At 41.1% G+C, this 15201-nt stretch overlaps 1 protein-coding gene across 2 annotated transcripts; it reads right to left on the bottom strand.

Annotated features, from left to right (window-relative positions):
- Positions 1-177: 177 nt before the first annotated feature.
- On the bottom strand, positions 178-12523 carry LOC106577891 (uncharacterized). Of its 2 annotated transcripts, XM_014156333.3 has the most exons (6): positions 12422-12516; positions 12200-12260; positions 6294-7504; positions 4583-4683; positions 2404-2577; positions 178-2214 (listed from the first exon to the last, which is right to left on the bottom strand). In XM_014156333.3, exons 2-6 carry the CDS (start codon positions 12218-12220, stop codon positions 1985-1987), a joined length of 1737 nt encoding a protein of 578 aa, XP_014011808.3. In that variant the 5' UTR covers positions 12221-12260; positions 12422-12516; the 3' UTR covers positions 178-1984. The 2 variants fall into 2 exon arrangements, with proteins under 2 accessions (XP_014011808.3, XP_014011816.3); XM_014156341.3 differs by lacking the exon at positions 12200-12260 and having other exon boundaries at positions 12422-12523.
- Between the last annotated feature and the right edge of the window lie 2678 nt (positions 12524-15201).

Genomic DNA, 15201 nt, shown 5'->3' on the forward strand with positions numbered 1-15201 from the left:
TGATTGTTTAAAGTGCTACCTTAGTGAATACTGCTTTTCAGATAGATATTTCAGATAAATTATGAGGATTGTTTGGACCAGATGAATAAGATGTTAGATATTGTTTAATAATGAGATCATAGTTTTATCTAAAAAGTACTGTAAGTAAAATGGTAGAACACTGACACAGACAACCTGTCAAAATAAATAAATATTTATTTAAAACATTTATTCTCTGAAAAGATAATAATTGCAAATACAATCTGCATGCCAGCTGCTGTGTAATTTATGCCAAAACGCATTCATACTCAAGTTCAGAGCAAATCAATGGTCATTAAGGTTTGACAGGCTACTGTTTCTTTGTTGTTGGGTGTGACTGTGTGAGGATCTACAATCAATACAAAAACAGGCCATCTGCCTGTACATTTATTATATCAATACTATCATTAAAATAGCAACAGGCTAAAGCAAATATACAGTGCCTATAGAAAGGCTACACCCCCCTTGGATTTATTCACATTATATTGTGTTACAAAGTGGAATTAAAATGGATTTAATTGTATTTTTTTGGTCAATGGCCTCCACAAAATACTCTAATATCAAAGTGGAAGACACTAATATACCTTGATTAGATAAGTACATTATAAGGCTTTGCATTTAGGCCAAAAAGTGTATTCCTTTGCCATGTTTTTGTTGTTGTTGCAGTATTACTTTAGTGCCTTTATGCATGTTTTGGATTATTTTTATTCTGTATATTTGTATTCTTCTTTTCACTCTGTCATTTAGGTCATTATTGTGAAGTCACTACAATGTTGTTGATCCATCCTAAGTTTTCTCCCATCACAGCCATTGAACTCTGTAACTGTTTTAGAATCACCAATGACCTCATAATAATATCCCTAAGCAGTTTCCTTACTGTCCTGCAGCTCAGATCAGAAGGACGACTGCATCTTTGATGTGTCTGGGTGGTTTAATACGTAATCCACAGCATAATTATTAATTTGACCATGCTTAAAGATATATTCAATGTCTGATTTGTTATTGTTACCCATCTACCAATCACTGGTTTTCTTTATGAGGCTTTCAAAAAGCTCCCTGGTCTTTGTAGTTGAATCTGTGCTTCAAATTCAATACTTGGCTGAGGGACCTTACATATGTTGTATGTATGGAGGACAGAGCAAGGGGTAGTCGTTCAAAAATCATGTCAACCCCTGTTATTTCACACAGAGGGAGTCCATAGAACTTATGTGATTTGTTAAGACAAATTTTACTTTATTTAGGCTTGCCTAAACAAAGGGGATGAGTACTTCTGCAGCTACTATATTTTAGTTATTTAATTGTTATTAATTTATAAAAATGTGTAGAATTTTCTTTTCACTTTGACATTAGGGAGTATTTTGTGTAGATTAATGATTCAAAAAATAAAATTAAATATATTTCTATCCTACTTTGTAACACAAAAAAAGTGCAAAGAAATTCCAGGAGGTGCAGACTCTATAGGCACTGTAAATATGAATCGAACAAGATGTAAATGTACTAAACACATATGGCTAAATGAAAATCAAGAATTTGCGTACAAAAGGATTGCTCCAAGTCGTCTTGAGAGAGATAACGGCCAAACATAGATGGAAACATTCGTATGAAACAAGGACACATTTTTTGCTGCCTCTAAATAGTCTTGATGTTTCCTTTCCTTGTCTCTTGTAAGTGACTGACTCTTCAGGTGCAGCCATGATAGAATGGTAATAATACTGTGCTTGATAATGATAATGCTGCTGATGCTAGACATGTTTTACATTCTTTTCTGAGACCCAGTGTCCCTCTAGTGGTGGAAATATGCATTGACGTACTCCATGCACTTTTGGAGTACATGGATAAATTCTACGGTAACTGGTGTCTTGTTACCATGTATGTACATTACATGCTTTGAGTTAGTCTCCCTGAGATGTATTTGTTTGGCAGTAAAATGATTCTCTGTTGACATTACATTTGCCTTCAAGCTAGCTCAGGTATGGCATGTGTACAGGTAGGTGCTGCTGATGGTCCAGTCTGGGGCGAAGTCCTGCAGCGGGTGGTTCTTCAGGTGTTTCTGCATGGCAGCCAGGCTGCTACAGAACTCCAGGCAGGCAGTACACTGGTAGGGTGTGGCCCCGCCGTGGGTCCGCAGGTGCTTGATCATGGCTGAGTAGTCCCTTGACCGCTGGCCACACACACGGCACTCAAACGGCTTCTCTCCTGGGGTTGACATTGAGAGTGAGCAGGCAAGCACATACACAATGACTGACACATTGAAACACACACCCACGCCTACACCTACACCCACACCCCCAACCACACGCGCACACACACACACACACACACACACACACACACACACACACACACACACACACAGACACACACACACACAGGGGGATATAATACCTGTGTGTACCCGATGGTGTGTATCCAGTTGGTGTTTGAGGCTGAACCTCTTGGAGCAGCGTTTACACTGGTAGGGCTTCTCTCCTCCCTGATCTCGCCGGTGGGACGGCAGTGACCTCTCCACCCTGAAGCCACGATCACAGTACTTACACCCCAGAGAAGTCTCACCTGAGCCTGGGGAGGAGAGAGCAACAAGAGGGGGTGGGGGTAGAATTGTAATCATTCCATGTCATATAAATTCATTTTTTCATTTAGTATCTTGTGATGAGTAACTTATAATTAGTTATAGTTAACTTTACATGAATATACATTATGTGTATACAGACAGAACCGTCCACTGAACATCAGTATTAATGAACCTAGCTTAGCTCCATTTCTATTCTGTAATGTGTTTCTTCTCCTGACTTTCCCCCTGTGCTCCCCACTGCAGCCTGTATAATTGGGTGTATGGGTTAATTGTTTTCTCACATGTCTATATTTATCAGCACAATCATTGGTGACCATTACCCGATTAAACAATAGTGTCAGGCCAGAGTGATGACCTACTAATAGCACTAAAGGGTGATGTGAGCTCAGCCACATTGCATGCAGATGGATTCTCTGTAGGACAGGGGTCACACTCATGACTGTAAAGGCTCACTGTTGTCATAGCAGCAACCTTCTTCACTCAAACATTTTTTGTTGTCTTCTTTTGTGACGATAAGTTCAAAGATTACTTTATTTTATTTTATTACAGTGGGTATTGTATGAAATGGTATTATACAACTGTTATGTAGCATAATTTTGTTTGTCACACCTAGATAACGATAAATAAGACCTCCTTTTATCAGAGATAGTTTTATAAATACACCACATCCTTTCACGAGGTTCAAATTGACAAGAAGAACCTTGGTTTCCTCTCATCGTGTACCTTTGTATTTCTCTATAATCTGACCGAGGTGTGATTCTGAAGTAGAGCTGTCAGCTCTCTAGCCCTTTGGTGGCAGTTAGTAACTGTGTAAAACAGTATCACTATGGGGCCCTGTAGAACACATACAGGATGCTGAATAGGGGTGGGGGGCTGGGGGGGTGGAGATGATGAGAGGGGAGAGAGAGAGAGAGAGAGAGAGAGAGAGAGAGAGAGGTGGGGGAGAGCAAGGACCAAGACCACAATAAAGTGTTCACTCCTCTATCGCTACAATTCAGCCTGTTCTCAATTAGCTTCCTGTCCAAACCTTCCTTGGCCTCTCGCTTAGAACGCACAAACCTCTGATGTCTAAGCTTGATAAGTATCCCACTTATGGGGACTAAAATGATCAAGCCTGATAAAAGTGACCAGTTGAAGTCAGTGAAACACTCATTATTCAACGAAATGAGTTACTCTTGGCTCTCCATTCAATTTGGTGGAGACAATCAGTGGAGATAATCTCGAGTCACATGAATACCGTCTCTCAGTCGTACTGTAACGAGCGAGTGACAGTGGTAACCCCATCACACAAACACAGACTGTAAAGATGTGAGGCTGATTTGACCACCCTACATAGAGGGGAAAAAAGATGTAAGCTTTTTGTCCCTTTGGCACTGTATCAAAACCACCAGCACATTGCAGAGCGTACTGTTTGTTCTGCCAGCTTACCGCACTGCTGCACCGCCAGCACAAAGCCACAACTCACTCACTCTGTCTGTCTTTCTGTTTCTGTATCTCTCTCCCTCTCTCTCTCACACACTCTTGCTCTCCCTCTCTCTCTCTCACTCTTTCACTCTCGTTCTCCCTAAGGCACACTTCTCTCTCTCGCACTCTCTTTCTCTCACTCTCTCTCTCTCTCTTACCCTTTCTCTCTCCCCCACTCTTTCACTCTCTTTCTCTCGTTCTTCATAAGACATGCTTCTCTCTCCTCTCCTTTATCACCCCCACTCTTTCTCTCTCACTCTCTTACTCTCTCTCTCGTTCTCCCTCAGGCACTCTTCTCTCTCTCATGTTTCCTATATGCTCTGTCCCTATGACAATAGAGGTTAAGGGTCACACTTTGTTAGAAATGTCACTGCCATGTATCCATTAGAATATTAAGAATACAGACACGTCTTAGTTCTGTACAGCTCCCAATACAATATTCACATTTTGAGATTATGCTTTTTGCAATGTATCCCAGTTAGAGGTCTAGTGAAAAAGCACTGAGTGAATGTTGGGACATTACAGTACCTGAGGGGTTAGTGGTTGAGGCCTGCAGCCATGAGCTGCCCAGGAGGACCTTGCTGCAGTGCTGACAGTCCTGGGTTCTTGCTGGATGCTCCTGGGAGTATCTGGCCCCATAGAAGACAGGTTCAAAATAAAACTTTATTTCAAGGACAAGAGTCAATGTAACTGTTGTAAGGCAAACACGCGAGCATGGTGGTCACCGAACCACTATTAGATAACCCAGTTGATGTGTTGCAATGAATGTCAGGCCAAAGCAGATTGACTTGCACACCATCTTTAGACATCCTGTCCTTCTCCCCTGCCTCTCCAACCGCAGGCTATATGTACCTGTCTATTGATGTCAAACGTAAGCACCCAACTGTCGTAGGTTGGGGTTCTGAGGAAGAGGCCAAGCGTTACAATGGTACTGTATGTTTAGTGTCACATAGAAAAGGGACTTTCCACAGCATCTGACGCACTTTGTTAGCTAGACTGAAAAACCATAGGTGAATGATTTTTCAGAGATTAAAGGAAGAATGGTAACGCTCTTTGTGGCCCTAAAATCCCCCAAATAAACAAAAGTGACAAATCTGCTACAAAGTCTGCTAGATGGTTTCCTGCGCCACCTAAATGAAATGGACACAGATATCAGATAAACCTCAGAGATCAGCAACAGGAGGGAGGAGGAAGTCAGAGAGATGTTGACGACCGACAGTTTCCACACTGAAACAGGATCACATAAACACAGTTTTAAGACTACTTACACTCATTCTGTAGTACTTTGTAGTACTCTGATCTGAGCCACATGTTATTTCTGACCTGGGGATCAAGGTGATATCTGAGGGAGTGCAGTATGTATCATGTGTGTGTGTGTGTGTGTGTGTGTGTGTGTGTGTGTGTGTGTGTGTGTGTGTGTGTGTGTGTGTGTGTGTGTGTGTGTGTGTGTGTGTGTGTGTGTGTGTGTGTGTGTGTGTGTGTGTGTGTGTGTGTGTGTGTGTGTGTGCAATGTGTATTACGGGGACCTTATACCAAATTGTAAACCTAATTTCTTTATATATTATTTTTATTGGAATGTTCGTGTTAAATTTGTTGTCCTCAGGGCTCAATGGACTCCCCTGATTAAATAAAAGTTAAATAAATATAAAATAGGCAGACATTGTTTAATTAAGAACAGGACTGAAACAGTTTGTAACCGATCTATAGTGGATCTGAATGTCTTTCATGGTTGATATTTGCAAGGGAGGGGAGAAACTAAGGGGGCTCCCCCTTTAGATACTATGTGGAAAACTGCTTTATAGAGCCTTTCATTTACACCCTACTGTACTTCATGTCTCTGCATTAGAAAAGAGGAAGTAGCTTCACTGTAAAACCAGATACAATGTAATGCCACCATCAAGGGACAGACCACATAACATGACTTCAGCAGCTGTTCTGTGGTTTGGACACAGCTAATATGAATGACCATCTACATCCATAATATACATCATGTGAATATGACAGACAGGAGAGGGTTAACTGGAGACAGGGGAAACTCTGCTTGTAGGAAAGAGCAGGAGAACTTTCACTCAGATCCACCCAAACGACAATGAGTCAGATAGCTGTGTCGATATGTGCTACTTAATGTAAGCAAATTAGGGAGATTCTGAACTATATTGTAGAAATGAGAACAGGGAAAGAAGGAGAAGAATGAAAACTGAAACGTCCGTAGTATAAAACCCCTCCAGAGCGGTCTTACCTTTGCCCTTCCCCTAGTGCTCCACCTATCAACACTTTATCCATCGGGTCTCTTTTTCCCAGCAGACCTTGCTTCAGGATGTCCCCCAGCTCCCGGGACCCAGAGAACAGGGGGTGGTGGTATGGATGCAGGAAGCCCGGGTAGCCCAGGACGGCGCTGTGGACCTGGGGTGGGCGTGAGGACGTTAGCAGGGGGTACATGTGGGGAGTGGAGAGGTGGAAGGGGTATGTCACCACGTGCTGTGAGGGGTGAAGGGAAGAGGAACTGGCTGCTAGGATGTCGTTATAGTTCAAGGCCATCCTCCTCAGGGTGTTGACTTGGTGCCACATGATCCTCGACGCTGGGGGAGGAGGAGGAGGGGGTTGGATGGTGGCAGCAGTGGTGGCGATGACACTGTCTCTGGATGGAGGCGGTGTGGTGGCCACTAGTGTGGGTGTGAGTAGCTTTGGCCTTTTTCTCTGTGGTGGTGATGAACCAGAGGAGTTATCCCTAGTGTCAGGAAGAGTGGGGTCCTCAGTGAATGGGCTGCTCTGGGGCTCCAGATCAATGGAGGGAATTGTCTGGGGATCCCCCTCTTCTGGAATGGGACTTCCTTTCAGGGATTCTTTCTCATCTCTCTCCTCTGTTATCTGAACTCTTGTTTCTGTCATTTCTCCAGTTTCTTTCGTTCCTCTCACTTCTCTTATTTCTCTCAACTCTCTTCTCTCTCTCTTCAGGCACCCCCGATTTCTCTTCAGCTGGCTGCGACACTGCTCCTCCAGGGAATGCATCTCCAGGAGCTTGGCGGCCCTCAGAAGCTGGGGCAGATCATCCACAGGGACCTCCAGTGTCTCGGTGTAGGCAAAGTCCAGGACCTGCTGGAAGGTGTGTGGAGAGAGGAGCTCCAGACTACAGTGGTGAGGTTGGTCGAGGCGATCGGGCTGGTTTGAGTATGCAGCCTGCAGGGTGAGCTGATGCTCCAGGGTTTTGCTAGCGCAGGCCAGCACCAGCCGATGGGCCCTGAACACCTGGCTCTCCACTGAGATAACAGCATCACACAGCGTCCCCGAGCGACGCAGGACATCTGCCTGGCGCAGGAAGAGGGAGTACTGGGTGTTGTGAACTCGGATCATCTTAGAAGTCTGGAGGAGGAAGGGAGGAGTGATGGGAAGAGAAGCTGGGCAGGTGGATCGGAGATGGTTTGGAAACTGTTTGAGACAACGCCATTCAACCTATAGGAAAAAGGAGACAGTGAAATTATCTAAATGTGATCATTTTTTGTAATGTTTCTGAGAAATAAAAATGGCAGATAGCAAGTTGGAAAATGTATTTGTATAAATAGGTAAATTGCAGAGATTGCGGTTGTGATAAATAGATTATATCCCACGCCTCTGGTTCTTAGTGTTTTTCCATCGATGCCAGACGTTTAGGATGTTTTCAAGCTATCAGGGGTGAGAGAAGAGGGGGTTGGAAACTCAGATGGCAGATCATATCACCTGCTGACGTAGGTTAGGTTGATAATGTGCTGTTGGTTACTAGGGTTTTGGAAATTCACAGCCCGAAAGGGACTGACACAATGCAAGAATGACTTAAAAAGTTCAACATTACAGGAGCAATTGATATGTCGATCATGTTACATATCAATAAATATTGAGTGGCATTTCACAGTCTGCAGCATGAAGTGAAATGAATCTCAAGAACATGTCGTATTAAATTATATCCATTCATGATATTATCTTTAAGTCCATTTCCCCTGAAGTCCTTGTGTGGCAATCTGGGGCTTAAAAGGTCTGTCAATTCTGTGGTTGATGAAGTACAGCATATTTCACAGATATTTTTAGCACGTCTAATATCTGACCTCTGTAAAAAAAAATAAGTGGCGGAGGCTGTATATCTGGTTGATGTGTGGAAATGTTATGTTTCATGTCAGCTTTGAAATTAATCTCTCAGGTATACGCTCAGAAGCCACAAACCTCCTCAGAATATGACACTATGACTAATGCCAGTACACACAGGCTTCACAGACAGACGACAAGTTTGTTTGATCAACAACAACCTATAATGTACTGTAATTTGGTTTAGATAGGCATCTACAGTTGTATCAGTGTGCTGTATGTGGTATAAATCAAATTGTGCTATTGGAACATGCAGTAGTGAGTCTTGATATGACAGGATTGTGTCGAAAAGAAATGGGTCACGTCAATTTACAAAAGTGGATTAACCGCAGTTCTGTACTATATTGTGCACAATCCTACTAAACAGCAGTGGTGGAAAAAATACTCAATTGTCATACATGAGTAAAAGTAAAGATAACTTAATAGAAAATGACTAAAGTAAAAGTAAAAGTAATCCAGTAAAATACTAGTTGAGTAAAAGTCTAAAAGTATCTGTTTTTAAATGTACTTAATTACAATGGTGGAAAAAGTACTAAATTGTTATACGTAAAAAGTAAAACAAAATGCTTTACATCAAATTCCTTATATTAAGCAAACCAGGTGGCAAGAATTTCTTGGTTTTCTTATTTACGGACAGCCAGCGGCACTCTCCAACACGCAGACATCATTTACAAACGCAGTAGTTGCATTTAGTCAGCCAGATCAAAGGCAGTAGGGATGACAACGTGTTATATTAATAGATACGTGAATTGGACCATATAGCTGTCCTGCCTGAGCATTCGAAATATAACGAGTACTTTTCGGTGTCAGAGAAAATGTATGTGAGTAAAATGTACATATTTTTCTTAAGGAATGTATTGGAGTAAAAGTAAATGTTGTCAGAAATATAAATAGTAAAGTACAGATACTGAAAAAAACTACTTAAGTAGTTCTTTAAAGTATTTTTACTTACACCACTGCAAACAGGTTAAAACTGACTTTATTTTTGAACTCATTAAAATCCCCTTCATTAAAAAAATCCAAGTGGTCAGTTATGTGTGTGATGTGTGGTTGTGTATCCTCTGTTCTGCTCCTCCAGCTGACCTGTCTCTGAGAGAACTGTCCCATGGAGCACTTTGGCACAGTAACCTCAGCTTAGTACAGTAACTCCATTTCTATCCGCCGACGGCGACAGTCGATAAGATCGAAAGTAGACATACCGGTACTGAAATGACAGCACTTTAATGTCATCGTTACTGTAATTGATGCTTAATCTCTTTCCAACACACACGTAGTCAAACAAAGCTTCAGTTCCACTCTCAAAAGTATGAACTCAATATTTTAAGTAATATATTCCTTTATTTGCTTACATATTACTAAACACCCAAAATGTGATTTGTTTGCTGAATGGGTCTATAGACCCCAGAGTGAAAATACTAAAACTAACTTCTCTTCAACTATAGTATACTGATGGCCACGGACAACTGTTATACGATGCCTCAGTATGGCCTCTGTATTATTATAGATTATATCATATTATAAACTGGGTAGGTCGAGCCCTGAATGCTGATTGGCTGAAAGGCATGGTATATGAGACCGTATACCACAGGTATGACAAAACATTTATTTTGACTGTTCTAATTATGTTTGTAACCAGTTTATAATAGCAATAAGGCACCTCAGGGGTTTATGGTGTATGGCCAATAAAGGGAAAGGGGGATACCTAGTCAGTTGTACAACTGAATGCATACAACTGAAATGTGTCTTTCGCATTTAACCCAACCTCTGAATCAGAGAGGTGCGGGGGGGCTGCCATCTACCACGGCTCCGCGTTGCGTCATGCCTAAGAACAGCCCTTAGCTGTGGTATATTGACCATATACACCCCCCTATATCGTATTTATGCACCAGATAATGGATTCACATTGTCCACAAATGTGCAATACATTATCCTTGCAAGACACAGACATACAAAGGCCAGTCATTCAAGGCTCAATAACACTGGTTATTGGTGGTGGGGACACAACAGATCATAGAAATTATCATATTCTGATTTAGATGTTGTTGCTAAACTTTCTGTACGCAACATGAGGGATCCTACAATCACATTTTTGAATTTCTTATTGTTGAGAAGCAACTGCTTTAATTCAATTGACCACCCTTCTCGAAAATGACAATGAAGTTCATGCGTAAGTGAAGCTGCAGAATAGCAGTTATCGTACAATGTATTCCAGCATCACTTCATCCCTATTTTTGTTGGTACAGTAATACTTTATAGGGTGAACATTTATAGAACGTCTTTACTGACATTAATTTGACTATTTACTGTATATTAGAGAATTGAATGAGTGCATTTTTTAAAATTATATTCTATTATTTCCACCAGTAGGACATCAAGTCACGACAGAAATGATTGATAAAGATGAGCAGAAAATACTGTATAAAATACATAATACAAATACTGAGCTATATTGTATGCTGGAAAAAGGGTAAATCCTATTATTTTCTACTAATACAATTTTGCTCACAGAAAGAGATTTTGTTTAACAATACTTTTTTTTCTTAAAAAGATAGGGGTCACAATTATTGGCACCTCAGTTTTCAATACTCCAGCACCCTCCCTTTGTGAGGATAACGGCACTGAGCCTTTTTCTAAAATGTTTTATGAGACTGGAGAACACATTGGGAGGAATCTTAGACAACTCCTACATACAGAATCTTTTCAGATCATTGATATCCTTCATCTGTGCTAATGGAATGAGTGCCCTCTTCAATTCAAACCACAGGTTTTCAATGGGGTTCAAGTCCAGAGACTGAGAGAGCCATTGCAAAATGTTGATTTTGTGGTCAATTAACCATTTCTTTGTGGAATTTGATGTGTGATTGGAGTTATTGTCTTGCTGGAAGATCCACTTCTGGCCAAGATTCAACCTCCTGTCAGATGCAACCTGGATTGTGGCTAAAATGTCCTGGTACTGGGTACATTTCATGATGCCATTGACCTTAACAAGGGCCCCAGGACCAGTGGAAGCAAAATAGACCCATAACATCAAAGATCCACCTCCATATTTTACAGTAGGTATGCGGTTCGTTTCTGTATATCACATCCTTCTTGCATGGCCAGAGATGTCTACTTTCATGTCATCTGGCCACAGCACAATAACTCCAAGCACACATAACATTCCACAAAGAAATGGTTAATTGACCACAAAATCAACATTTTGCAATGATCATCTCAGTCTCTGGACTTGTGGTTTGAATTGAAGAGGGCCATAAGCACAGACAAAGGATATCAATGATCTGGAAAGATTCCGTATGGAGGAGTAGTCTAAGATCCCTCCCAATGTGTTCTCCAATCTCTTATAACATTTTAGAAAAACACTCAGAGCCGTTACCCTCACAAAGGGAGGGTGCCGGAGTATTGAAAACATGGGTGCCAATCATTTTGACCCCTATCTTTTTGAGAAAGAAAATATTAGTTGTTAAACTAAATATATTTTTCTGAGCAATTGTATTAGTAAAAATAATACAATTTTAAAATCTTTTCAGCATAGCTTGTATTTATTTTATACAGTCTTTTTTGCTCATCTTTATCAGGGTGCCAATAATTTGAGTCACGACTGTATGTTCCTTTACTGATACTGACATGTGTTATAGAAGTAAAATGCATTATTATTGACATCAGGACTATTGCAGGTAGAAATGTTACATGTAGCACCTTTAACAACAGCTTGATCCACCATCAATGCAACCATCCATACAAACTAATCGATCCACAAAGTTGAATGAGTATATCTTCCCTGGCTATCCCCATACAGGACAGTCCCATCAGAAATCAGGTACTGATGGCGATATGATTACTGAATATCACACATACAGTAGCGGGCTACAGACAGACATTAGGCCTACAGTATGCAGGCCTCAATATTACCACAAGCAAATCTACATGTGCTCAATAGCCCATAAAGCTAAGGAGAAAACCTAGTGTGCACTGACATACCTTCAACATCCTCTGACAACACATGAAAAACCAGAGGGCCTCTCCTCTACTCACATGTAAAGGCTGGAGTTGCATGCGAGGAACCTTTTGAAGCTAAAAACCACAGAGACACCAGCTAGATGACAGGAGCAACAGAGAGGAGATAGTGAAGAGAAAGAGTTACAGAGAAAAAGTGAGAGAGAAAAAGAGAGACATTTTTAAAAATTGGCTTGGGAGACCATGCAGGGACGGAAAGTGAAGTAAAGCGGAGGTGTTCAGTGCGATGGAGAGACTCACCAGTTCACGAGTGACTCAACCCACCCACTGTGGAGAGTGTCGACCCTACACGCATTGTGGCCTGGCTGTTGAATGACAGGGTTGGCTGGGTGTCCGTTTTGGTAAGGGAAAGGGTGGTTACCTCTTCTCTCTTCTCAGTCCCTCCTCTTAACCTCATCTAGCCCTGATTGGTCTGTCATGGGAGCATCCGTGAGATATGATTGGTTACTACAGTATACAGAGTTGATCTGGCAAGTTATTGATCTTGGTTTATTATCTAATTTCAAAATAAAGTGTTAGGCTGAGACTGACAGTTTGAAATGTAACTACGCACAGGTTATGCCAGATTAATCTCTTTAATCATATTTATGATCTTAAAAGGCACACACACTTATTCATTTTTTCCCACCCACATCACAGTCGCAGGTTACTGAAATGTTGTAATGGGCTGAAGTACAGTGCTCAGAGAAAACCGTTTGCACTTTGTTTAGCTTTGACAGGATGTTGAACACTAGAGAGGCCGGAGAGGCTGTAACAACATAGAACCCAACTACAACCTGTCTACCTGAAATAGCACATGCATTAGCCTGATGGTGCAGCATTTCATGTGGGTGTGAGATGGATAATGTGAAAACTATTATCATTAATGAAATAGGCATGTAGGCTTCTACTGTGGGGTCAATGGTCAGACCTTGCACTCTTTACAATGCATGCAGCATCTTTAGTAATACGTTATACAGTAGTGAAGCTTGGAAATTTAAGGCTCTGTTTTTCAAAGATATTTATGTTGATTAAAGGACCAGTTCAGTCAAAATTCAGTTTTCCTGTATTTTGTATCATATTATACAGCTGATGAAACTAACACTGTAAAAGTGTGAAGAAATTTGATCAGTGTTATTTCCTGATATTTGCTGGTTGAAAATACAATCTACACAGGACCTAACAAGCAGGTTTTGCATGGGTGGAGTTTTGGCTTGGCTGGTGACATCACCAGGTGGTAAATGACTTAATAGATCAATCACAACGAGAGTTCCAAACTTCTCTGCCAATAACAGCTATTTTTCCTCTCCCTACTCAGACCACTCCCAGACAGTCTTAGCTAAATTCTTGTTTGAGAAATCTTTTATATTCTTTTAACCATTTTAATTGAAAACTATTACAGTAAGGTACTTAATTGTTACCAAGAAAGGATTTGATATTGATATAAAAACATCTGCATTGGCCCTATAAATTAACCTCCATTGTGTTGAGAAGACATACTGTAGTATGGAGAGTCTTGACCAATCATTCGTTCTGTACTATGCCTGATGTTTTTTCAATTTTACTAAGAGAATGGGTGGGTGGGTGAGAGGGACACTCAACCATCTGAACGGTCCAGTGGTTTCCCTTTCACCCCTACTCCTTCACCCCTAACACCTGTTTTTGCATATCTGCCCAACTGCTTTCCGAGACAGAAAGAGCAACGATGACACACACGGGGGGAAACCATGTCAACTTTAGTGTCAAAGCCTTATGTGGGGTTCCCTGCCTAATCCTCCTCTATAGGTCCACACAAAGATAAGCTGCATTGAGAAATGTTTTTCTTTACGGGACAACTTTTTTTCAGCAGAGAAGATAACTGATCATGTGATTTCATTGATCCGATTGATCCAAAATGTAACTCTCTGAAAGGCCTTTCTGGATGTGCATGTTGCCTGTTTGAAACAGAAGTAACACAAATACCATGATGAGGTGCAGTAGGCATTCCATTTGAAATGATGGAGGTGTTGGTGGCCATCTTGCATCTCCCTTAGTTAGTCATCATCAAACACTCCTGTTGTTGGGGTTAACCACAAGGTGGTCTGTTCATCAAATTATTTAGATCACAGATAATACAAGGTGTAAGGGTAGGTGTCAAGAAACACACCTACACATCTTTCTCACCGGAAAGAAAAACTTTTCAGAAGAAAACTATTCACATTGTGAGAGAGAGTGAGTGAGTGAGTGAGTTAACTGAGTGAGAGAGTTAACTGAGTGAGAGAGTTAACTGAGTGAGTGAGTTAACTGAGTGAGAGAGTTAACTGAGTGAGAGAGTTAACTGAGTGAGTGAGTTAACTGAGTGAGAGAGTTAACTGAGTGAGTGAGTGAGTGTGTGTGTGTGTGTGAGAGAGAGAGAGAGAGAGAGAGAGAGAGAGAGAGAGAGAGAAAGATAATTACTTGACACATTGGAAATAATTAACACAAAAACAGAGCAAACTGGAATGCTATTTGTCCCTAAACAGAGAGTACACAGTGGCAGAATACCTGACTACTGTGACTGACCCAAATTTAAGGAAAGCTTTAACTATGTACAAACTCAGTGAGCATGGCCTTGCTATTGAGAAAGGTCGTCATAGGCAGACCTGGCTCTCAAGAGAAGACAGGCTATGTGCACACTGTCCACAAAATGAGGTGGAAACTGAGCTGCACTTCCTAACCTCCTGCCAGATTTATGACCATATTAGAGACACATATTTCCCTCAGATTACACAGACCCACAAAGAATTCGAAAACAAATCACATTTTGATAAACTCACATACAGTTGAAGTCGGAAGTTTACATACACCTTAGCCAAATACATTTAAACTCAGTTTTTCACAATTCCTGACATTTAATCCCAGTAGAAATCCCCTGTTTTAGGTCAGTTAGGATCACCACTTTATTTTAAGAATGGGAAATGTCAGAATAATAGTAGAGAGAATTATTTATTTCAGCTTTTATTTCTTTCATCACATTCCCAGTGGGTCAGAATTTTACATACACTCAATTAGTATTTGGTAGC

This window comes from Salmo salar, chromosome 02, assembly GCF_965601325.2.
Source record: "Salmo salar chromosome 02, fSalSal1, whole genome shotgun sequence".
NCBI lineage: Eukaryota > Metazoa > Chordata > Actinopteri > Salmoniformes > Salmonidae > Salmo > Salmo salar.

Coding starts and splice junctions, on each gene's coding strand:
- LOC106577891 (XM_014156333.3), bottom strand. CDS start 12,220: ATGCAACTCCAGCCTTTACAT. Junction 4,684..6,293: donor GCACTAGGGGAAGGGCAAAG/GTAAGACCGCTC, acceptor CTATGGGGCCAG/ATACTCCCAGGAGCATCCAG. Junction 2,215..2,403: donor ACACCATCGGGTACACACAG/GTATTATATCCC, acceptor TGTCAACCCCAG/GAGAGAAGCCGTTTGAGTGC.